This window comes from Anarrhichthys ocellatus, unplaced genomic scaffold (genome assembly GCF_004355925.1).
Source record: "Anarrhichthys ocellatus isolate YVR2014 unplaced genomic scaffold, GSC_Weel_1.0 scaffold41, whole genome shotgun sequence".
NCBI lineage: Eukaryota > Metazoa > Chordata > Actinopteri > Perciformes > Anarhichadidae > Anarrhichthys > Anarrhichthys ocellatus.
Window position 1 is genome coordinate 1,236,442 of NW_022280071.1, and position 25,276 is coordinate 1,261,717.

Consider the following 25,276-nt stretch of genomic DNA (forward strand, 5'->3'; position numbering starts at 1 on the left):
CCCCCCCCCCCCCATGGCCCCATCAAAAATATACTTTTTTTAGCCAAGCAGAGCCGAGAGAAGCTTCTGGGATGCTTCGGAAACACGCTTTGGGACTGATGACTTGCAATTTCGATGGTATGGACCCAGTAGTAGGGGTGAAATGCTGCCCCCTATTTACTTGTTTGGAGCATGTGGCCAGGGATTACACATTGCAGCTTTTAAGATGGAAGTCTTGGTTATATATTGAAAAACTGCACAGTGACACAAGTGTTTACTTTATGAATAATCAACTAAACCTTAAACCTTTTACTTAACCACTCATAGGATGCAGGGACCGAGCCTCATCTCTGGTGTCAGATTCCTGAACTTTGTTTACCCACCATGCACCACACACACACCTGTGTGAGGTAGGCGAATGCAGCACATCGTGGACCGGTAAAAAATATTGCCCGTGAACATAATTGCCCCAAACTTGCATGAGGCAAAATTGTCTCGTAACACAGTTTCTGTGAGAAAAGAGTTTTGGTCGAGTGAGCAGCTGAGCATCCATCACCAGATGTGCCATTCTATTGAAACATCAGTTCAAATTTCTTGATTGTAATATAAAATGGATTACTCTCTATAATCAATCAACGAATGCACTGGATTAAAATAATATTTGAAGAGCCATTACCAAATATAAAGAATGCATGAATGGGAAAACATGACACGCTGTAAATTTGGGAGCCATTGCTAATACTTTTTTTCTTTTTTTGTTCCTCGGGTCCCTTCCTCACTTATCTCTTGACAAGAAGGTTCCAAGCTGAGTCCGACTCTGCAGCCCCTCTCTACCTGCAGCTGCTCTGGATAAAAGCACAAGCTAAATGCCCAAATTGTAAATTGCGGTTGGTAAGCTAATGAGCTGCATTATGTCTGCTGTGATTAGATGTTATTGGCTCCCAGGATGCTTTGCCCCGCAGAATAGAACATTGGTACTTAGTCCGCCGCCAGGAAGCAAAGTCTACCAGTGCTTATGTGTGACTCTCACTATGTGTCTGTGTGACTGTGTGTGCGTGCGTGCATGCTTGTATGGGACAGCATTTCAGCGAGTCTCTTTGTGCCTCGGATGCTAATTTCGACTCAGTAATTGTGTTTCCATTAAAGTGCTGGCATCAATTCTTTCAGGACATACTGCTAATTTAGCCAGCACCCGTTGCCCTCCAAACCACACACACACACACACACACACACTTCATTGGCATCACTTCCTCCATTAGAGACTTAAAACTCAGTGAAGCTGAAAAGACACACACACAGATACAGGTTGACTACTGGGTACACTTTGTATTAACTAAACACAACTCACACTCTGTCCTTCCTGAGTCACTGAACCTCATCGCTCCCTCAAAAACGGCACTAAAATATTGTTGGAAGATAACGGTGATCGCTGCGCTGCATCGTTGATGCAGAGTCACAACTCAGAAGTGTCACTGACTTTCTTTTTTTGTTGAACCATCATGTAGTGGACATTTTGTAAATGTATGCAAATCCACTGGATCCAGATATAAATAATTAACCGTTAACCAACAATAAGAATTTTGACAAATTAATGCAATCAGTTAAAAATGTATATTAACAGGCAAAACAAGCGGAGCGGCTCACTAAACTGAGAATAGCTGGTCCAAGTTAAAGGTTGGACCACCTCAGACCCCGAACACACAAAGACACGTGTCTAGAAACATGTAGCCCGCAAAACCATTGTTCTGATAAGTCTCGTTTCTTGCACCGCTTAACGCTCATCAACGTCGTCAGGCAGCCAATCAAATCGAGCAAGAGGCGGGCTTTGCTACTTCCTGTTTTAGATGCCGGTGGATATGGGAACGGATAAAGGCAGACCAAAGGTTGATATTGGCAGTTTTTAACTACAATGAACTATAAAGAAAATGTTTTCTCCTCATGCAACAGCAAGAGCTCGATTTCTGCATTGAATCCATCCCCCCCCGTTATTTACATGTTATCGCCTGGTTGTGCACCCAACCCCCCCAACACATCAGCTGTTTTGCCCCACTCACTTTGCCAAAGGGGCGTTTTTGAAGCAGCGTGTCTGTTGCAACGCGTCTCGGTGTGATCGGGCCCTAACATGAGCCTGGGCTGGAGTTGGCGTTCACAACAGGCGGTAACTGCCTACAATTTGAACAGCAGTTGACAAGCAAGACTCAGGAACTTGGGTCCCGAGGAGTTGTAGCATTTATTCACCGACAAACCAACTGTACACACAGCACACTTTTGCATGCACAGCTGTAATGTTGACGCTGACTTCCTACTTACCACCACACACACACACACACACACACACACACAAGGCAGGCCGCTCGGTCTTGCAATACACTGGCGGAAAAAGAGAATGCAAAGCGGACACAAGAGCTGACAACCTCACAAACTGGACTAATTCATTCAGGGAGACTTACTGGAAAAGTGGCTGCATGTGTCCTCGACAATGCTCGCAGCATCGTGGCTGCTTACTCTCCCAGATGGCTGATTTGGGGACTCTGTTGCCTGTTTTGCACTGCTGCTGGTAAATGATGGATGGTCCACCAAGTTATCGATGCAGCTGGACGGCTTCTTCGGCACTTCAAATACAGCATGCGAGACACAAATCTTGTCTGTTGAAAGTTGATGATCGAGGGTCGGCTATTGGTCTGAAACAATAAATTCTAAATTTGCATCTCTAGTACTGAACCAGTAGGACAGCACTGTATACCATCAGTTGTACTAAGAGTCTGAAGCACTTCAGCATGCTGAATACCAGTAAGGGTACCAAGGTTGTTGATGTGTCCCATACACAACAAGCTTTCACTTCATTGGCATCCCCTCTTTAAATGGGCCAAACTGGAGATTTTGCATGTTTTAGCCTTTGGGCTTACTAATTAGATATACTTGATGTAACAGCTAAATGGACCTGAGTGTTATTCCAATATCAGTATTAGAGTTAAATAAATACTATAAAAACATCTTGGCCAGTGACATAACATTAAAAAACAAGTTTGTGAAGAATAATTAATTTTTGGGTATTAGATTACAAAACTATATGTATGTGTATGTATTGAGCAGGATATTTGACAGTGGAAAAAGTACAACACACAACAGCGAATGTAATCAGCAAGCATTCATGGGATTAGCATTAATATAGCAGATACGAGCAAAAATACAAATGGAGAATAACTGAGCATGGAGATTCATTGTTCCATGTGTTCCTTTGGGAAATATTGTTATCTAAAAGGATCACTTTTTTCCACAGTGTTTTGTTCAGGGACGTTCAGACATTCAAATTCATGAATATGAAAGATATTACTTTAAACATTCCTGTAATCTCACATCGCAATACTTTTTACACAGATTCTCTATCTATTTTAGCCATTGTTGGTGGTCTTAGCTAGAAGCTGGAGGCGGCACTCTGGTGGTTAAGCAGCCTGGTCAGGTAGCCTTTTAGCCACTCTGTGTTGCCAGGTTAGTTCGAAAATAATATTGGCACTATGACAAACCAGGCCAACATTTTTGTCAACCCACTCGAGCTAATTTTTACATAATTTTGGGCTTAAAATGTTCTGCCCCAGAAGGAAATGAAATTGGTTGTATGTAGGCCAGCAGTTGTGCAATGTACAAAGTTTGGATTTAATGAGCTACAATGTGCAAAATCAGCAGTGAGTCACTTCACTACAAAAATGCTAAGCTACATGACACCCACTGATGTTAGGGTTGTCTCGCATGTAAAATGTTTGATTGTGAGATATTTCCTGAGCTTCTAACTCACTCTGTAACTTCCTCCTCAGAGCCCACGGGCCAGACGCTATGATCCTGGTGGATGGACAGCCTCTGCAGACCAATGGGGAGCTGGGTCTGTCCCAGATGCTTCACATAGCCAGTCAGATCGCAGCTGGGATGATCTACTTGGCGTCTCAACACTTTGTGCACCGCGATCTGGCAACCAGGAACTGCCTGGTTGGGAATGGACTTCTGGTGAAAATAGGAGACTTTGGCATGTCTAGAGACATTTACAGCACAGATTATTACAGGGTAAGAGACGTTTGTTTCATGCAAACACACCTTTTTTTTTCTCCCTGTGTATTTACCCCAATTGAAAAAGTAATTGCGGTACACAGTATGCATGTCTCATTTACACAGGGCCAATTTTAGGCAATGGAATGAACTAAGCACATCCCTGCTCCCAGAAGATGAACCTATTCATCTTGGGATACTGTGTTCCCTCTGATGTCAGCCTCAACTTTCACAAATTTGCACGCTGAATATAGTCAAATTTATACCGTGGCCACTGACACAACAAAGTTTGATTGCGTTTGCTAAATGAATTCGCCAGTGTCAAACTGTAGGAGAAGACAGCAGCAGTAAGGCTTAGCTCAAGAGCTTGGTGCTAGGGTTATTTGTGCAACCAAAAATAGCTTCTCAGTGAGAACCAAACACAGTCAATTTTAATTGTGTGTATTTGTGAACCTGGACGTCCAAAACCAACCCGTTCTAACTGCCAACCGTGCCGCTCAGCATCTGACATCAATGTAACCCAGTTACCCTTAAGTGTCTGTATGAGATTAACCAGGCTTCCGACCAACTCCATTTTAAACCCATCCATACCCCACTCGTAATTTTTAGATGGTCAGAGCAACCGACGTAGTATATAGCGGGAGAAAAGCTCCGTATGGCGGATTGCAGCTGTGGACGGATGGGTCAAACACTCAAAGAAATTCAACAAAGGAGGCTGCTGTTTGTGTCCCATTGACATATTTTACCTTAGTTTGGTAATGCAAGCTTCGTACTTAACTAATGCCAGTTATGTTAAAAAGGTAAACATTTTACCAAACAAAAGTAGGATACTTATTTTAACCCAAACCACAACATTTTCCTAAGTCTAATCAGGTACTTTTGTGGCCTAAACCTAACTAAGTACTTTTGTTGCGCAAGTAAACCTGCATTTGAAGTTTATTTAGAAAAAACAGTTGCATGTAAAAGGCTGAAACTAAGTTTGTGAACTCTGAATTTACTTTAGAAAAGACACCATGCATGCAACAAGCAGTAACAAGCGGAAACTGACACGCGACATATTTAGTTCCTTGGCCTTTATTGGATGCCTTCTTCACTATCCAATACATGTGTTGTGCTTTTGGTTAGATGTAGTGGAGAATTACATGACCTCACCTAACCAGACTCACCTTTGGAGGTTTTCATTGTGGTTTTGGACGACCTAACTTTTGTTCTCAAAATGTCAGTAGTGGACAGATGGAGGATGGACGACTGATTGCGTTCTACCAGTGTGCAATAGCTGCAGGAAGGGAGGCTGCTATAACTTAAATGGCCATCACATTATGAGTAACTTCGTAGCTTCTCTAAATGTTGGGTGAGATGTTGAAAACGATCATGTGGGTCCCAGATAGAGAAACCGCCTTTTACGTGTCCTGCCTGTGCAGAAGAGGTTTGTCTTCATAGATGCTTGCAACAGCGGCTCATAGGGATTTTCAGGAGACTCTCTCAGCATGTTAATTGGCATGGTGGGAAATAATTTGTATTTGGCAGTAAATGCCAATGACTCCATCGACTCCCATCCCCCTAAGTAGCTTCTGTGGACTGCTTTCTTTTTAATGGCTGATCCAATGTCTCAGCGGGGCCCACTGGTAGACAGCAGCAGCAACGGCTAACTGACTCTTTAAATTTTGACCCTTATCAGCAGTGAACTTGTTCACTCCCTTGTTTATGTTGCTCATGTGCACTCACCAACCTTCACCTTAATGCAGCATGTTGTTTATTAAGTTGAATTTGTTGTTAGTTAGTACTTGGATTTGGGGCATGTGGCTAGGCATTACACAGTGCAGCTTTAAACTTAGAGAAACATCTTGGTTTGGGATAAAATTACTATTTTGTTAAGGTCGCAGGACCTTCGTCATCTTGGTTGCAATAATAAACACTTGGTTGAGGTTATGGAATGATCATGGTCACGGTTAACGAGAAACCAACATTGACTGTTACAAACATCAGTCTTATGCCGTGTTCACACCAAACGTGACGCAAATTATTCGCGCCGCGTTAATCACGTCATTCGCGCAGCCGGTCTCGCCGGGGACCATTTGTGTTCATTCGCGTGAATCGCACTAGATGCGCCGGAGAGGGGGCGTGGTTTATCGCCCTGGAAGCCGTTCAACTGTCCCCCATTAACCATGGAAAAAATAACCTATATTTCTGCTTAGTACGTGTTGTGGAAGTCCTAGATATCCCGGGAAACTAAACGCCGTCATGTCTGGGTTCATAACATAGTCCAGAGGAGCTCCATGGATTTTATCGAGCTGTATTCACTGTGTCTAGCGAGCCACATGTCGGCTGTTTACTACAGCTGTATGAACACAAAATAAACTGATTAGGCTGTGATTTAACGGCAATAAACCGACAAAAAGGGACTCCGAAATAACTACGTAATGATGCCGATTTGTAAAAAGTCTGAATTCATGTTTAGTTAGTTCTCTCTGCAAGGTTTACACACACACATTCATACACATAGTTTGGTCCGGTCTCTATTGATATGAGGTATCGTAGAGCTCTGGGTGAACACAGACGGCTACAGTATTTATTTCCTGATTCAACAACGGCAGGACGTCAGTGATGACAGGAGAAACATCACGCCACAGCGTCACGCCATTTTTTCACCGAAGTTGAAAAATTTCAACTCACACGTTTGGGGCGTTTTGCCGAATGACGCAAGTTCACGTCACTCCAGTCTCATCGCGTCTGTGCATAGACTTTGTATGTAATCTAGTCGCGCAAATAATTCGCGCTGCGTTTGGTGTGAACGCACCTTTAAAGTTGTTTCAGACTAAAGTTGTTTTGTTGACTCATCCATTGTTGACTTTGAGCCTTTGAGAAATGTAGCTTCCACAATTTCCTGTTTTTATTGGTATTTTTTATATTTAGTTAATCTCTTGGCAAGTAAGCCAAACATTTCCTTTTCCAGACACAAGGCCACATATCCTCCCAGCTGTACTCTGTCTGAGAGGACAGAATCACTGTCTGATTAACATGCATCAGCTGTCTACAATTCAAACTCAGACAGCCAAAGTGACAGAGGATATCATTTTCCTACAGTGATCCTCCTCCCTGTGCAGATTGTTTGCCTGCAGTCAAACAGAACTCTGGGAACTCTGTCTGCAGCTCAGACTGAGCAGATTGCACCGAAGCATACAGGACTTCAGGGTCAGATGGAGCGCACGCACCTCTGTGCTGCATGCTCACGGCTGTACCCTGCTTCCCAGACTTTACAATGTAACAAAACCAAAGCTGCAGTGCACATATCTCCATCTATCTCTTCCCTTCTGGCAGCTCAATTTTGAAATATTGTTCTGAATATTGATGATTTACCTACTTAAATTGTGAAGAATGTCAATCACAATTTCAACGAACCCAAGGTGACTTCTTCGTGTTTCTTATTTTCTTTGACAAACTGTCCAAAAACCCATAGATATTGAGTTTACGGTCACATAAAAAAAAAGTAAAAGCTGGAACCAGAGAATGATTAAACTCAGGCCCAAGGCGATCAGTAACCCTGGGCTTGAACATGAAGCCTGAGAACATGAAGCCTTTGAATGAATGTGATTAATGCAGAGCTTTGAAAATTTACAGAAAAGTGCAGTCCCAGAATCATCTTCTGGAAAGACATTTTGAAAATAATGGAGTGCAAATGAAAGTCCTGTGTGTCTTTGACTAATCCATCCACCCCCTACACAGACTTTGCCTCTCTTTATACTACATCCCCCTGTCTTCCTTGGTGGCAGCCCTGCTCGCCCTGGCTCACGATTAAGTTATTGCATTACTTTTTGTAGGTATAAGTACAAACAGTGAATGAGAACAGCCAGCAATGAGCCATGATAGTGAGTCAGCATGCACGAGACCAGAGTCCTAGTACTGGGATGCAGCCATCATTATTTGAATAATTACACTACTATGACATGTAGAAAAGAGAGCCATGAAAAAGGTTTATGGAAGAGCACCTCCTGGACTGAGACGGACACTTTGTATTGAGCTATATAATATAGTTAAAATATGGATTATGGTAACACAGTGAGCTTATGGATCATCAGATATTCTGAATGTTTGATACTCTCTTGGTGAGAGAGTAACTACTTGTCACCATTGGAACACAGGATGGGATTAATGTCCAATGTGAAGTACAAACGTTTTACAGCGTTCTCTATAGTTTATAGGGGTGTGTCTATATCCACCACCAAAACTTCAACGTCAAGTGAAATTGTAATTAAGCAAAATCAATGCACGGTAATGTCACGTGGTTAGGCTGCCGCTCTTCATTCACTCCAATAATGATTGATGATGAATGATGATAATACTTTTCTGTTGACAAAACTGAAATACTGCAGAAGCATTATCTCAAGAGTGAATGAGCTGTTACTCAAAGAGCAATCATTCAAAAAATGAATTAAATTTTTTCATGGAAATGGATTAAATGAAGACACAGCTTTACCCCTTGAATTCCTCATGCCTGGAACAATTATACAAGTATTCAAGTCAGTGTTTGTTAATGATGAGAGAAAAGGGCTAGAACAGGTTACACACAGTAATGATCACTAATAACAGATTCAATTAAAGTTGTAAAAGTGCTTATTGAATATTGAAGAAATTACTAATTTATGATGGAGAAACAAGTAAAGGATGGCAGGATAGGAGGAAGAGTCGGGGAAATCAGACAGAGGAGGGAGGAGGGGAGGGGTGCAGGAAGGTCGATTAGTCAGCGGCACACTGGAGGTCATTCATTATGTGAGTCGTGATTAGGAGGCACATATTTGACTAAATTAGTCAAGCTGCTTTATGATTCCACAGCAGTTGGAGAGCAGGCAGGAGCAGATGAATAATGATTCAGTCTGTCTGATGTATACGCTGTCGGATAATAGAGAAGACCTTCTGGGCCGCTCGTCTTCTCATATCCTCATTATTACTCATGTTTGATTAGAGGAAAAGTCCACCCAATGACAGAATCCACAGGAAGTGACATGCTGTATGTTATAACTCAGTAGGCTGTATTGTTTTTATTGGATCCTCATTATCATCATTGTGTGTAGAGTTTTGTATTTACAAACTAATAATGAAATGTCACAGGGTCCATGTGCTATTGATTTGTAGCTGCAAGCCAGAGAACAATGCTTTTAAATTTCATTGTTTCGCTTTATACAGTTTTAAGAATGTTAATTGTGAATGTAGCTTGGTGGAGGGAGGTCAGTGAGTGAGTACAGGAGCACAGTTTCTAGAAGTTCACTAAAACTCTGTTAGAATCACGCATATGAACTGCATGCTTTGTCTAAGTAGGTCAGTGCACGTTCGGAGTGATTGCTTGGCCACCAGAAGTGCAGCCAAATGGGCGTGGCTTCTATGGATGGATTGGTCTGGACCTACAGAATCCAGGACAAAAAGAACAGTATAATTGAAGACATTGCCCTCAAAACAAAGCAGTAGCATACAAACAAGACAGGGTTGGACGTCCTCCCAAACACATTTTGGGACAATGTAACAATAGGCACTATTTTTACCTTTGCTTAGAGGTAAAGAGATCAGGTCAATTACTTTGATGAATACAGTTTATTTTTCCAGAAAAATGTAATAAAATGGGATTTTCCATTATAAATCCCAAAGTTGATTCCAAATTGTAAACCTGGGATTGTCAATATATAATATTTGCTTGTGACTTGCAAAATAATGGCATTGTATGAGCAAGTGACCACATGTAAGTTTGACTAATTTGTGTGTGTCCCTTAATAATTGTGGCGTTTCAATGATGGCGAAATCATCCCCCAAAGGCATCAAGGGTAAGATATTCATCACACACTTTATCATACACATTTCATGCTCATTTCTAAAACCTCTTTCTTCTATGTGTGTGTTCAGGTGGGAGGTCACACCATGCTGCCTATCCGCTGGATGCCTCCAGAGAGCATCATGTACAGGAAGTTCACCACAGAGAGTGACGTTTGGAGCTTTGGAGTCATCCTCTGGGAGATCTTCACTTACGGCAAACAGCCGTGGTTCCAGCTCGCCAATAATGAGGTACGGTATCTTATCTTAGTAATGTACAAACTGTATGTGATGTTAGGGTTAAGGCAAAGACTGGTAGGGGATGGACCCAAGCGCAGAGAGACACGGGAGCAGAAGGATTTGTAAGATAAGAATTTATTGGAAAAAAAAGACAAGTGTTATCATTTACAAAAGTCACAACATGACTTTATCCAATGAAATATTCTGCTTCAATCCATATATGTTGGTTTAGTCTTTCAAAAACGACATGTTCCCTGCACCTCCAGCTTGATCCCTTGCACACAAAAGGAGGCGAGCACCTGTAAGTTTCAGGCAATTACTGCAGAAATAGCGTATAATGTTACATATTATGGTTTTTTTGTTGTTGTTGTTTTTTGCCATATCTTCTCGCCGTGGTAGTAAATGCTTTGCTGCTTAGTGGTTGGGAACAGCTGCAGTAGACATTTACAGAATGCAGTAAATGCTGTATAGTCGGGCTGAAGTTTCATATACTCTGCCCTTTGAATAAACAAACCACTAAACCTAAATGAGCAAAAAACTCAAATCAATCTTTGCCAAAATGTTGCAGGTTAGAACTCATTGATGGCAGCAATACAAATTAAATAGTATATTTTCAAACCATAAAGGTAGAAGATAAACACTCAAAAGCAAAAGTAGCCATTGAAACATCACAATTCATCAGTGGCTGGGATTATTCATGTCTGTAATATTATATAGTTTTGACCAAGAACCTGACCTTAATGCAACATTATTATTAGGGCCCGAGCAACCGACAACGTCAGGCCAGCGAAGGCCCTATTGAAATTGTACCCGTTTGGGTAAACGTACGCATGGTTGGAGGACTTGCCATGCATGAAAACTCACCAAATTTTGGGGACTTGTCAGGCCTGGTAAAAGTAGCCTTTTGAAAAAGAATGCATCTTTCTGTGTAAAGAAATGGCTCTCTAGCGCCCCCTACAAGTCGGACCGGCGACGCCCCTCGGCCAGTATGTCTGATTTACTTGAAATTCAACACACATGTCCACTTGAGATAGATCTACAAAAAAGCCAATCAGACCCCTAAGCTCCGCCTACTTAGATTTTCCACCATATTGAATTTAGTGTAAAACACATTTTTGCAAACTCCTCCTACATGCTGGGTCCAATTACTACCAAATTGGCTGTGGATCATTACTGGATATACGTCATCAAAAGTTATCAAAAGCTTTTTGATAACTCTTTTCGTTTACACGATATGGACCAATAAACTTCTTAGGGGCGTGGCTTAATATCAATACACATAACCTCTCAACCGTTTGTCCTAAAATTACAAAACTTGCAGCACATCGTATCCTGTAACATACCCTGAGAATTGTTTTGCAGTCAACCACTAGGGGGTGCTACAGTAAGCCCGTGAAGTTGTGCTTTTTTGTCACTTATTTGTCACTTTTTGCATTTTTCAGCCTTCGCACTTTAACAAACTCCTCCTAGAGATTTTAAGCGATCAACTTCTACTTTGGTCAGGATGCTCTTAAGACCTTTGTGATTAAAAGTTATCAAAATCGAGAGTTTTCATCGAAGGACGTGGCGTGGCGGCCATTTTGCCTCATTGTTTATCAAAACATAAGTTCTTGTAAGTTGTTAAAACTCCAAGGTACATTATCCATTCTGCACAAAACTTCTTCTGCATGATGCTACTTCAAGCCTAAACATACTTCAATTGAAATAAATTCAATAACTCATAGCGCCGCCTAGTGGCTAAAGGAAATGTCATATTTTATACTTTTATTTATTTCTCATAGCCAGGTGATCTGATGAGTCTAAAATTAGGTAAGGATAACCTTAAGACATTGATGATGGATCATCATGAATTTTGTGAGTTTTCGTTGAACCCTGTTGCCATGGCGACGCATCGTTTGCCATGAAAAAGGAAGCTGATGGTTTAGTGGGTTGGGATGCTCAAAAACTCATGGAACTTTGTACATGTGTCACAGGTCATTGGAAGAAATAGTTTATATGATTATTTTTATTGGCCGTTTTAAATTGCCTCTATAGCGCCCCCTACAATATTTCAAAAGAGCAGCCCTAGCGCTACGTTTTGGCTACATGTATGAAACTTGGTAGGCACATGTATCCTATGGATACATGTGTGGAGACATAAAGATAAGTCTCTTGGGACCATGCTCTAAACCCTACCGGAAGTGGGCCATTTTCAATTTTGTATGAATTTATACAATATTTCGACGATGCAGCCCTCGCAGTACGTTTCACTATCTATATATAAAATTTAGATGTATAACATTTGGTAAACAGATGTATCACATGTAGACTTACAAAAAAGCCCCCGGAGCTCTAAGCTCTAAACCCAACCGGAAGTCAGCCATTTTGAATTTAGTGAAAAAAAACACATTTTTGCAAACTCCTACGCGCTGGGTCCGATTTCTACGAAATTTGCTGTGGATCATAAGTGGATCTAGATCATCAAAAGTTATCAAAATCTTTTTGATATCTCTTTGCGTTTACAAGATATGGACCAATACACTTCTTAGGTGCGTGGCAAAATATCAATACACATAACTTCTCAACCATTTGTTCTAAATTCCTAAAATATTCAGCATATGTGCACATCACATCCAGTAACATACCCTGAGAATTGTTTTGCATTCGACCACTAGGGGGCACTACAGTAAACCCGCGAAGCCTACTGGCTAAAGGAAATGTCTGATGTAACTCAGCTGGACTTGTTCCAAATGGTCCCAAACTTCTCATGCTTGATAACACTCATGGCCTGAGGATGTCTACAAGCTAATTTTCACTAATACTCACAGCGCCACCTGCTGGCGAAAGGAAATCTGCAGTTTGTGACAAACGGCATCAGATTTACATGACTTTTACACAATGTGGTTTACATTTGACACAGAGCTACATGATGCATGTTTGCACGTGTTAGGCAGCGGAAACAGGAAGCATCGGACTATTTGCAAAGCATCATTTCCAGCATCAGGCAGTCCACGCGGGATTAAAAACGTCTCGCTCGCAGATGTTTCTCGGCCGCGCAGGCCGGAGTCCTGCCGCCACCCCCGACACGCTGGAGGATGCAAGGGCCCATTTATCGCTGCTCGCAGCTTTAATTTATTATTATTATTATTATTATGACAAAAAAATAGTAGTCATAATAGTTCCGGTTGTATTTCTGTTCCGACTCTTAGTTCCCGGTCAGATGGCCTGAGGGAAGACTTTTTCATGTGGAAAGTGTCAGTGAGGCTTTTTTTTAAATGACTGCACAGAGAAAAACAAAGAGGAAATGAAGCTCTTGCTAAAGGTGCTGAGCATAAGGAAAAGCTAATAGACCTATTTGACAGCAGGGAGCCCCAGATATGACTGAGCGAGTCTCACAGAGTAATACTATGTGTTACAAACCCAGACCAGAATACAGCCAGTTCACTGGACTCTGTGTGCATTCTATCCTTGCCATTTTACTGAACCCTCATTGAGATAATGTAATTATTAATGAATTTAATTGCAACAACACTCTCACAGTCTGTTTCGTCGACATACCCTCGTATGATATTTTACGAAAAGTTATTCCAGATTTCTTTTGTGCGTTCTCTTACGAATGTCCAGCAGCGGGTGTCAATTTTGGCCTGTTACATGCAGAAAGTCTTTTCAAAATAAACAAACAAGTTGTTCACCTCACAGGAAACAACTTGATTAGTTTTATGCAACAAAACTACTCAGTTACATTGAGGAAACAATCGTGGTTTGGGTTAAAATAACTACAGAGGTGGGGTTATTTAAGTACGGAAGTTACAGGACAAATAAGTCAAAGTTGACTTCTGGTTTCACACGGGACGTTTACCCTAAACCTGGGGAAAAGCGCAGACCTCCCTATGCTGTGTCTGTAGCTTTACAATCACATGGATTACATATGAATTCATTTTGTGGACTACATACATGTTATAGTGACAGATAGGAGCAGTGTATGCAAACAGCCTGATTTAGTAGACCAACAGTGGATTAGGGCATTGGATCTAGACACCAAATAGAATGCTTAATGATATAATGACTTTCTGGTTTTGGGTATGAACATAATTTAAAAACCATTGCTTGATTCACAAAAAAAAAAAAGAACACTGTGTTTGACACTGAACCCAGGTTATCGGCAGAAAACGGATATCTAGATGGGCCTGTGCTCTACCTTCACTTTCAACTGTACATTAGGCAAAACAAAAAAGCTAAAGTTCAGTCGGAGACACTTGGATCAACGAATATACCATTTAATGCAAATGGTTATATAGTTAGTTTTGATGGGAAAGGCTCTGCTGTTTAATAATAACAATAATTACTTAATGAAGTAGACAACAAAGGTCCATAGTATTCTAAATAAAAACAGACAAATACAAAAATACAATAAAAGTTAATACACAGCAATACATATGCAACTTCATGTCATGTTTCATGTTTGTGGGAGCTCTTAGTTAATCTGAGCTGAGAGAGCTGATCCCCCCAAAAACAGGAGTTTAGCACGAGAATATTAAAGCTTCTGTGTCAAGAGGACATTGTGGTGGTGGAGGGACAACTGCGCAAACTAACGCCATGTTTCATTGCTGCTATGAGTAGGTTCATGTGCAAAACTGATTGGAAAGTTGGACAAAATGTTTGTGAGCGCCTGCCCTCTAGCACTGCAAGTCATGTAGTACATGCGACGGCCGCTGGGATGATGGTGATCCAGCGATCACCTTCTCTTCACCATGGACCATATGAAATATTAAGTTGATGGAGATCAAATTCGCCTGAGCAGATTTAGAAACTGCTCAGTACACTGGTACTGAGCAGTTTCTAAATCCCTGCAGGCTGTTTGGAGCTTGAAAATGCCAAACATCTTATTAGCTTCCTCTCGTTTATATTGATAATAAGGACAGAAATAATTGTCTGAGGTGTGGACCATGCACTGTATGTACTCACTTGAACCATAGCAGCATTAGGCCAGTAGTCGATATACAGGTGCAGGTCTAATTGATGCTCAGTTTTGGATAGTTGAAGCTGTTTCTGGGACACAGTCTAATTCAGTGAAATATCTGTGGCATATGCTGCATGCCTCAGCCCTGAAAACCTCCAAGCTTCTCTGTGCATGTATCAAACTCAAGGTCTGCTTAGCTTTTCTTTACTGCTGACTGACATAACATAATAACTCAACCTGTGTTCAATACAGCCAATACAACATTTACACATAGCCTCCCACCCAAGTGTTAGAGTAAAATATACAACAGTTATGTTCTCCCTTAGAGTATGCAAAGCATGGAGAGCATTTTACAAGCACAGACAAAGCAGTCCAAATAAACTTACAATCACAATCAATAATTAGGTAAAATTCACAATGATATATTATTTAGTGTAGAACAAAAGCAGACATAAAAGGAATGGTGACAAATGTAACTACATGTAGTATCACATTTTCAGAATACATTACAAGTCCCAAAACTATAAATATATCATGATAGAAATACACTCGTCTGTTTATCAATATAACAATGATATATAGTCACTATTTCAACTGCAGGTTTTTTTCCCATCAATGTTTTTCAACTCTCCAGAAAAGCAGCAGTTTTATCAACATTTCCTTCCTGGATTGGTACATGTTGATTACTGTACCAAGACTTCTTCTGTCTGTGTGATGCGTCCGGTCAAATGACACATTCTGCAAAGCAGCCAATGTGTGTTGCACGACATGTGACCTTTAAATTGCATAACCAATACTTCTTTAGAAGAAGGCAATATGTTTCCTGTTTAACAGTGCGTCTTTCTGTCTTCCCAGGTGATAGAGTGCATCACTCAGGGCAGGGTACTGGAGCGGCCCAGGCTCTGTCCCAAAGAAGTCTACGATATGATGCTGGGCTGCTGGCAGAGGGAGCCGCAGCAGCGTCTTAACATCAAAGACATTCAGAAGATAGTGTTCACTCTGATGAAAGCCACGCCGGTCTATCTGGACATACTGGGATAGGAATGAATAAGAGGGAAGAGGAATTGGATGCGTTTTGGGTTGGACTAGATCTTCCCTGGAATACAAATGAGTAGACAGGATTAGAAGGAAATGGATTGCCTTGGAGTGGAAGTCTGGCCTGGACTCACAGCATAGTCTGAGATGGAACCATGTGGATTGGAATCAGAAATGGATTGTATTGCATCCAACTGCCTGACATATAAGTATTGGGATGAACAAACTAAAGTGGAGTAAAGTGTGTTTAACTGGATTGGAATGAACTGGATTGCATTGCATCGCATTATAATCAAAGGAAATGTCTTGAACCTTACCTAAAGGGTTGAGCCGAGGCTTCTTAGGTCCAGTCTTGCTCCTTTTGTGAATGAACACGTGACTAAAAGACTATGAAGATTGGATTGCATCAAATTGGACTGAACTGGATTTCCCTGATTGTACTGCTCTGGTATTGTTGATTTTCTTATCCGAATGCTTTAGGTACCATCATGTCCTATGTGATCCCCATTTCACTCTGTCTAAATCAAAGCAGTTTTGGTTCTATCTTGATGAAGCCTTATGTAGCCTGGTAGAATCTGGCTGAATTTGGCTCGATTTAAAAAATCCTGTCCTACGTTATTTGACCTCACCATAACAAGGATTTCTCTGTGTCCCTTGGTAAGTCAGGCAATGGTTCAACATGGTTCAAAAACCCTAAATTGGAGCCATCTAAATAGCTAGGCCTCATTTGGCTTGTACTCTTGCCTGGTCCTCACACAGTAAACCATACTTGACTTCTACTGTGGAATGTAGAAGTTCAGAAGGTTGACCTGCACAGAGTAATCTAAAGAAAGAGCTGTTATTTTAAACAAAAATGGAAGCTCTTGTGTTCCAAGATATCTTGCCCAGGCTTGTATATTTCTCTATACCCTTACAGCAGTGCTTGGCCAGATTGGACTCAATGCCCCTCGTGTAGAACTTGAGTGTTTATGGCAAACGTTTTGCAAGATCTTCATGACCCCCACAGTTCGGAAGTACTGTTAAGTAAATCCGTGAGGGTGAAAATTGGGGTGTGAGACAGGTGTTTGCTCCTAATAATCTTTGGTGGATGGTTCCTATTAAAACTGGATAGAGGAACTTAAGTGCTGCATCATTTCATTTTTTGAACCTCTGTTGGCATGCCTACTCCTGACACTGGCAGCATCCTTGTGGCTGCAACCGGAATTGTCCAGATACGAAATCCAAAGAAAAAAGCTAAAATGCTGACGAAGTAAAACACCACATTCCAGACATAAATCTGTGAAAGAAGGACAAGGCAGTTCTTGCTAAACGTTGATGGAATGGACTGTTCATTTGACAATCTGTAGGACAGATTTCATTTTTTCAACACTGGTCATTGAAACAGAGGAAGTGGGTCAACAAGAAAGAACAACATGCATAAATCAAACATGTCCTGTGCAGCAGCCGTTGTGTTCTTTAGTGCTAGTCCAATGCTTCAGTGTTTTCATCTGCCAAACCTTCATATATACACCTTCTTTTCCTGGACTCACTGAGCTGTTCACTTTTGCAAGAGCCCAACCGGACCTTCCAATCCTGAGCGTGGAAGTGTGGCCTGAGTGACTGTCTGTCGCCATAAAGATGGACCTAAGTGCCTCCTACTTCTTTCTAAACACTGGAAACAAAAAAAAGTCTTTCAAAATAAGAGCACTTTTACATTTTGTTTACTTGGTTAAAAAATGTACACTAGCTGTGAACCTTCCTTGTTTTTCTTACAAACTTTCAGCACTCTATGTATTGCAAAAAAACCAACACAAAAACAAGAATAAAATGTTGAAAATTATACAGAAAAAAAATGAACCCCTGGGAGGAAAAGCAAAAATTAAGGCTTTTTTTTGTACCCTTTGCAGCTTGACAAGAACGTTGAACTACCCAAGGTAAAGTTACATTTTCTGTTTTCAAGAAAGAAAAAAATACATATTCTATATATTTTTTATTTATTTTTTATTTCAAATCAAAGAGTGGACCTCTGCCATGCTCCAAAGCCATTCGAAAATATTCTGCCACTGGGTAGGACAGAACTGATCGCCACAAAAAGACAAGCAATTGGCTGGGAGGAAGCCTTCAAGGATTACTTAAAAGAAGCCTTTTTGTGTTGTGTTGCATACCTGGATCCACTCTGACGTCAGCGACTAACAACTGCTGCTTGGCAACAGAAAGTCTGAACTGAAAGGAGAACAACGGAGCTACCAGTCAATGAACACAATCTTTTTAAAAAGAATGTATATACTGTAAATCTCTACGTCTTGAGATATGTTAACTTATTTCCTTTTCTTGAGTTTGATTATTTTTAGCTTCTTGATGTGTTGTTATATGGTTCAGTGAAAGCCAATAGATATTTTGATAATCTTTCTTTCTAGTTGTAATTACTGTTTATTTACTTTATTTAGTCATACGATGTCGTTTCAACATTTTAACGAGATAATCTACATTAAAATCATTTCTGTTCATGATTCTTTTAGTTGCTCATTTGATGGTAATGTATGAGTCAGGACAGTAGAAGAAATATGTTAAGTTATTGGGCCGGTGTTTTGTTAATCTGCTGAGAGTTCAAGTGCTTTTCTAGGATCAAGGACATTCTTAAATTTTAAACAAACAGTTCAATATTTTGGGATTTACTTTGTTTGCCATTGACCACTCAGTCAGAAATTTTTTATTAATTTTATTTCTGCATGTCCACGAATGGTGTGTTTAGCCTATTTAGGATAAATAGTGGAAGCTGGGGGAAACTGCTAGCCTAGCTCCCACAAAATCTTTTATCTTTTATTTTGGGCATTTTGGGATCCTGTCTTTAAAATGTATTTGAGTTGCTGATTCAGGTGATTGAGAAACGTAAAACGTAATGATTTAATACACCCATTTACGGACAATGGTCTAATCTCACCAGTATCGACAAATCAGGGCATGGGATTGTTTGATATTCTGTCAAAGGCAAAAACATTGGGCCAGTGAGCAAAGAATGAGTTTGGTTTGGGTGTCTGAGGCCACGGATTAGCTGGCACAATCAATACAAATTGTATCCGTCCATGCTCAATGACACCAACCAGCAATTAAAAAGCAGTGCTCTATCCATTAACTTGACAAATGGAACACATACTATGCTGTTGTTGAGTCAACTTAACAGCAAAATGACAAGCCATTGCTCAACTTTTGTCCTAAATTATAGCCATAACTGTATTAATGTGTCATCTGTGTCAGGGTAAAGAATGGGTCACAAGGCTGAAAGAGACTAAGAAAGGGTTAGCAGGGTTTGATAGCTGCTCCAGCTACATGTAAGCCACTGTCATACTATTCAGTGTTGTTTGATTGTCATGTAACTGATGTCAATGTCTCAGAACTAGTCGCTCAAAAGCACCTTTGTTCTAAAATAATTTAACTCAAAATTTTCACCTGACATTAAAGTCGTAATGGAGATAAAAGGTTATCGAGATTGAGCAGATGCAAACTTCAACATGTTCTCATTCCAAGTCATCACTTTATAACACAATTGGGTAGCCCAGCACACAGTCGCAGTAAACACATGGTTGACGTCATGATATTAAACAAAAACCCTTGCTTAGGTTCAGGCAACTAAACCAGTTTGATTTAGAAAAATTCATGGTTGTGATTAAAATTACTAAATTGCCTAAAACGCAAACAACGTAACAAAATTACGGGAAAACTTTCCAACACCAACACTGCTTTCCTGGTTGAAAGTCCTGTGTTTGTTTGTTCCTCCCGTCCCTTTGTGGCTTTTTCAGTCTTTATACTACGCTATCACACTCCCGGAGCATTTTCTCAGATCGTCTAATAATGAAGCGGTTGGGATCATATTGTGGTTACTTGAAAGTCTGGTGCGTCTCATACAGATGCTGAAGGGGGCCTTATGCGCCGTATCAGACGTCGAGGGCCGTGACAAAGTATCGGTATTTGACACCCTGGGAATCAGAACTGGCTGTTATTATAGCTAAATCAGATTCCAAGGCTTTTGTGTGCGGCCTCATGTTTTACTAATTTACACATTCATGTAGGAATTACGACCCCAATGCCAGGAATAAATAGGGCCAAATTTATCTTACAGCTTGTGTAAACCTCATCCAGAGTGTAAACCTTCCCAGCCTCTTTCTTTCTAAGACCTTTCAAGAACTACTGTACGATACCATTGCTAGTTTAATTATGAGTGGCTGTTTTCTGATTTAACTGTAACTATATTAAACGGCCATATTCCATAATTTAATAATTCCGATTTAGCAGGGACAGGAATCTCCTGCAACAACTCACAGCTTCTTGTCTTTTATGCTACTGAAAAATTCTGTTGGAGAATGTAGAATCACACATGTGGTGGATCAGTACGGTATATTGCATCTTTCTCACTGTGAATGTTTATTCTGGATGTCCTCTAGGAAGTCAGGTTTTTACTAATGTCTATTAGGTGCTGGGGAGAAGCACCTTTATTCTAATGTTTTTAGGTTTACAATCAATTGAGAGAAAAGTACACGGGCAGTGTTTGTAGTCCTAAGGGCCTTGCATAATGGTAGTTTAGCGTGTGCTCACACCCCTGGGGTCCGTCTCTCAAAGATATGTAAGGCATACGTTAGACCGGCCTTCATTGTGCTCTCAAGATTAGACTGTGACGCAAATACACCAGAATTTGCCCACTGAAGTGTTTTTGCAATTCATATATAGATATTCACGGAAAATCTTACAGTGGTTACTATGTAAGTTCTTATTTTTTGTCACAAACTCCAAGTCTTTTGAATCATAGCTGGCCTGTAAAGCCTCGGACAAACTTTCCATTGCGCATGCGGTTCCATTCATACTACAATGTCATTAGTTATTTGGTTGTTCAATTGTGGGGAACACCGGATCTCTTCGCGCAACCTTACTTTAAAACAGGCATCCGTTTTGTTATCTTCTTCTTGGCAAACCAACTAGAGGTGCGTACCCCACCAGCTGCACTGGAGTGTGGAATGAAACTGGAGTATACACAGTAGGCGCACTTGCAATGCGTACAGGCTATTGGGCTCTGCGCGGACATGGAGACTTGGAAAGTATGAATTGCCCATAAGACTGCATTGCAAAATCCCAGTCGTGGTATCACCCGCAAATTGCAAGATGAGGCAGCAACAGAGAGGAGCATCTAATCCTCAACCTCCAATTGAATCACACTCCTATCGGCAATGGCATTTCTCCTAGTCAAGATTGTATTCAAGTCAGATAGCTACCCACAATAATATTCTTACTAGTAGAAGTTGCATTTGAAGATATCCACAACTTTGATTGTTCCAGTCAAAACTAAATTCAAGATATCTTTAAATCCTAAAAGAGTATAAGTGGCCGTTTTAAAATGTAATAGTTCGACTGGATATATATTGCAGATATCTGTAATTTCATTCTTTCTTTCTTTAAAATACAACATTCATTTATCCTCAAATATATTTTTGATAACAGTCTGGATATCTGCAATATAATTCTGAGTAGGAATACCTTCAATATCTACAATCCAATTGTTACTAGTCATAACTAAAGTGAGCCATTTTGGCCTATTATCTTTTTGGAAACCCAGAAGACACATCCACAATGCATTTTTTGTCACGACAATTTTGGATATCCGTAATGATATTTTGTTGGGGTTTTTTCCTAGTAGGAATTCTGTTGCAAATATCCAAAGTTTTTCAAAGACAGAATGAAGTTGTGGATATCTGAAATAAAAATTGTGGTTAAGAAGAATGTTACTGTGGACATCTGATCTGAATCAAGGATATCTGCAATACATATTCAGTCTAGCTATTAAATGGTAAAATGACTTGCCTTATTCAAACTCTGAAATATTCTTTACTGACTCATCACACTGCTAAATGTGTCCTGTATGGTCACAGCTTAAAGCTTTCATTGAGAGTCTCAGTTGGCATTAGGGGCATTAATTGTGTTTCGTGTCACTCTATTGGCTCATGACATCATATTTATAGTACTTTATTTTGAGCATTACTTTTTTTCTCCATGGTATTTAATCAATCTTACTCATGTACTCTTTCATCCCCGCTTTCCTTGCATCATGTTTCTCATACAAAGTATTTAAGCAGAATATGTTAAAGCTATCATTACTCAATAATAAGTCAGTGTCCTCTCTCTCTCTCTCTCTCTCCCTCCCTCTCCCTCTCTCTCTCCCTCTCTCTAAAGTGTTGTATATCTGTGTCTCCATACTATCATTTATAACTATGTATTAGAATCATTTGAAAACGTGTATAATGTCTTTTTAAAAAGCTGAGATGTGGTGAACTTTTAAGGTGGCTCTGTGAATGATTCTGACTCATTAAAAGTTACTTCATCCTTGAACAGTTGTGTCCTCTTGTTATGTCTTTTGTTGTCTTATCTTCAAACACCACCTATTCAGGGAAAGTTAGAGAATGTCTATATTTGTAAACAGTATAATACATAAGGAATAAAATCAAAATTTTGAAAGTAAGGCTATAAATGATGTTGCTCCTCCACTTTTTTTGAGAGGCAAGAGGGAGATCAACATACATATTTGTTGAAATAAAACATTGCCAAATCTCGGTATCATTATATGTATTTAATGTATATTCATGCTTTTTCTCTACTTTGGAAAAAAATCTATAATTGAAATTCAGATAAAAATGCTTCGACAGCGCTCCCTTAGTGCAGGACCATCCATATCAATGTCATGTACTTCATTTTTTTATATGCTAATCTGTTAATGGTCAAAACAGGTAAAATTACCCTCCAAAGGAGATCGTCTCCCAAAACTAATGTTGATATTGCGTTGGTCCAAAGATGATTGACAAATTTCATCTTAAATTCTCCACCACTGTATCATCACGTGATGAACTGCCGGCAAAGCGAAAGATAAATTCAGTAGCATATTAGAAAATAGATTGTAACGTGCAATTTGCAAACTACTTTAAAGAACATATAATCAGGTGCTGCTGCACTCCGCTCACCCATCATTGGACTGACCGTCTTCATTGCATGCATGATGCTATGTGACGTGTTGAAGTGAACATATAGTAAATGAAATCGACAGGGATTGGGACAATTGTTATAATTTATTAACGTATAAAACAGAATTGAAATGCTCTCCTCAAAGCCACCACACTTTAGTCACAGTTTTCTCATTTATGTTATTTCCCCCCCCACTCTTTCTAAATCAATTATGTCTTTGTCTCTCCTGGTCTCTATCTCACTCTCCTCCCATTTTGTGGTCGTTAACTCCATTTACAGCATTTATCTTCTCATCTCCCACCCTCCCTTTCTACTCAACGTCTATGATCTGGTTCAATGATGGTGTGTGTGTGCGATTCTTGTCAGTGTTTTTAATCTCTACCTTTCTCTCTCTTTCATCACATCGTCCCATGGGAGTCTCCTTGCATCAATGACACACAATCTGCCATCAATATGGACTACTTCTGCACACACACACACATCCAGGCCTATTCTTTGCCATTGTGTATAATACAGATCAGACTAAATGGTTTAGTCATCATGCTCCAAAACAGAGAAAAGTAAAGAATAGGGAATTTTTACATAGTGCTGAAAATTGCACCGGACAACCTGAAATATTGCAAATAAGTACACATGCAACCAAATATATCAGTTATCAGTATACAGTTTCCTCCTCCACATGAAATCATATACGTATGACTTCTCAGTTCCTAATTCACGAATGGAACTGAATCATCATCAATGTCGATTTTCACAGATATTTTCATTGGCGTCCATGCTGCTTTTTTTGTTTACTAACCCTATTTTCCTGCACCTGCCTGACATTGAACACATCAGAAAAATAAAACAAAACCATGCATTTTTGCGCTCATTTTGGTGGAAGAAGGGTAGCCTAGATTCAGACACTCATCCACCAACAGGTGCTTATAAATGTGGGACCTATACCTATTTTCACACTTGTCTCTTGCAGAGATGCCGGTTGGTTGAGAGTCAGTTTCAATCATGAGCCTGTAAATTGTTTCAGCATGTCTGAAACTACGGAAAAATATTGTTCCATCTCTGGAGTCAAGTAGGGTTCCCTCTGGGACACTGGTGGTTCAACATCTAATATAATTACTGGCTTCCCCGGCACAGGTCGGAGTAGCGCTCTGTCATCAATTACAACTAATCTAACATGTCATCAGTCTATCCTGACACTGCGTAGATTACAGCAGAGGCCTTTGTTCCATAAAAATCACTTGTGTCACTTGAAAGTTTATGTGAGTCAGAAGTGTTGAGTTTGGACTCACCTGTGCAAACAAGAAGAAAATCTGTCTGAAAGGACTGAAATATAAAGATTGCCAGTCATGATGCATAAGCAAGAAAGTGGTGTTATGATCCTGCCTGGAGCATACAGTACTCCTCACAGATTTAGAAATAAGGAACACTCAGATTCAGAATCCAATTGGTATGACTCATGCACCTACATTGGCATTTGAAATTGGTCACAGTGTCTGCCATTTTCCATGCAAGACTATGTACTGTACATCTATTTCATTACCACTACTACTACCCTCAACATGTTACATGTTTTGCTGAGAGTGGCCAGGCCTTTGCAGTTGAAGCCTGTTGACTTTAGGATTCTTGGAATCGCGCAGAAACAGGCGGCAACCTCGGATTCTGGTTGCAAAAAGAAGTCAGATTGTATAGAAGTCTATGCAAAAAGAAAGTTGTAAACATGAGTTTATGGTCTCAATCTCTAGTTTCAAGTCTTCTTCAATACAGCATGATGTTCATTTAGAGTCAAACAGACCATAAAGCAGAGAGTACTTACTGGTATTGACAGGTTGCTGCCACTACCAGAGCTGTGCCGGACGTCACTCCTCTGCATTCCAAAAAAGTAACTTCTGTTCATTGGTTGCAAAATAGCCAAGATGGCGACGGGAACTCAGCGAACTCGAGGCTTCATAATGGCACGATGTCACAATGACTACGTCCACTTCTTAAAAGTCTATGGTTAGAATATGTGTTTAACTCATTTTAAAATGTATCTTAAAAGAATAGTTTGACATTTTGGGAAAATGATTCACTTATTCGCTTTCTTACTCAGAAGTAGACTGATGTCACTCTCATGTGAATTAATATGACGCTAGGAGTTGATTAGCTTAGCATAAAGACTGAAAACAGCTAGCCTAGCTGTGTTGCCTACCAGCAGCTCTGAAGCTCACTCATTAACATTATCATGTTTATTTAATCCATACAAAAGTGTAAAAAATGCTATTTGCCATTTTA

General features: G+C 40.2%; 1 protein-coding gene across 1 annotated transcript in view; it reads left to right on the plus strand.

The window, feature by feature from the left end:
* LOC116394791 (NT-3 growth factor receptor-like) overlaps positions 1-22,378 on the plus strand; it is a 27,422-nt gene extending 5,044 nt beyond the window's left edge. The window contains exons 3-6 of the mRNA XM_031868109.1: positions 3,792-4,035; positions 9,819-9,827; positions 9,907-10,065; positions 15,848-22,378. Coding sequence (XP_031723969.1) covers positions 3,792-4,035; positions 9,819-9,827; positions 9,907-10,065; positions 15,848-16,033 — 598 coding nt within the window. The 3' untranslated portion in view covers positions 16,034-22,378. The remainder of the gene's footprint in view (positions 1-3,791; positions 4,036-9,818; positions 9,828-9,906; positions 10,066-15,847) is intronic.
* Positions 22,379-25,276: the final 2,898 nt, after the last annotated feature.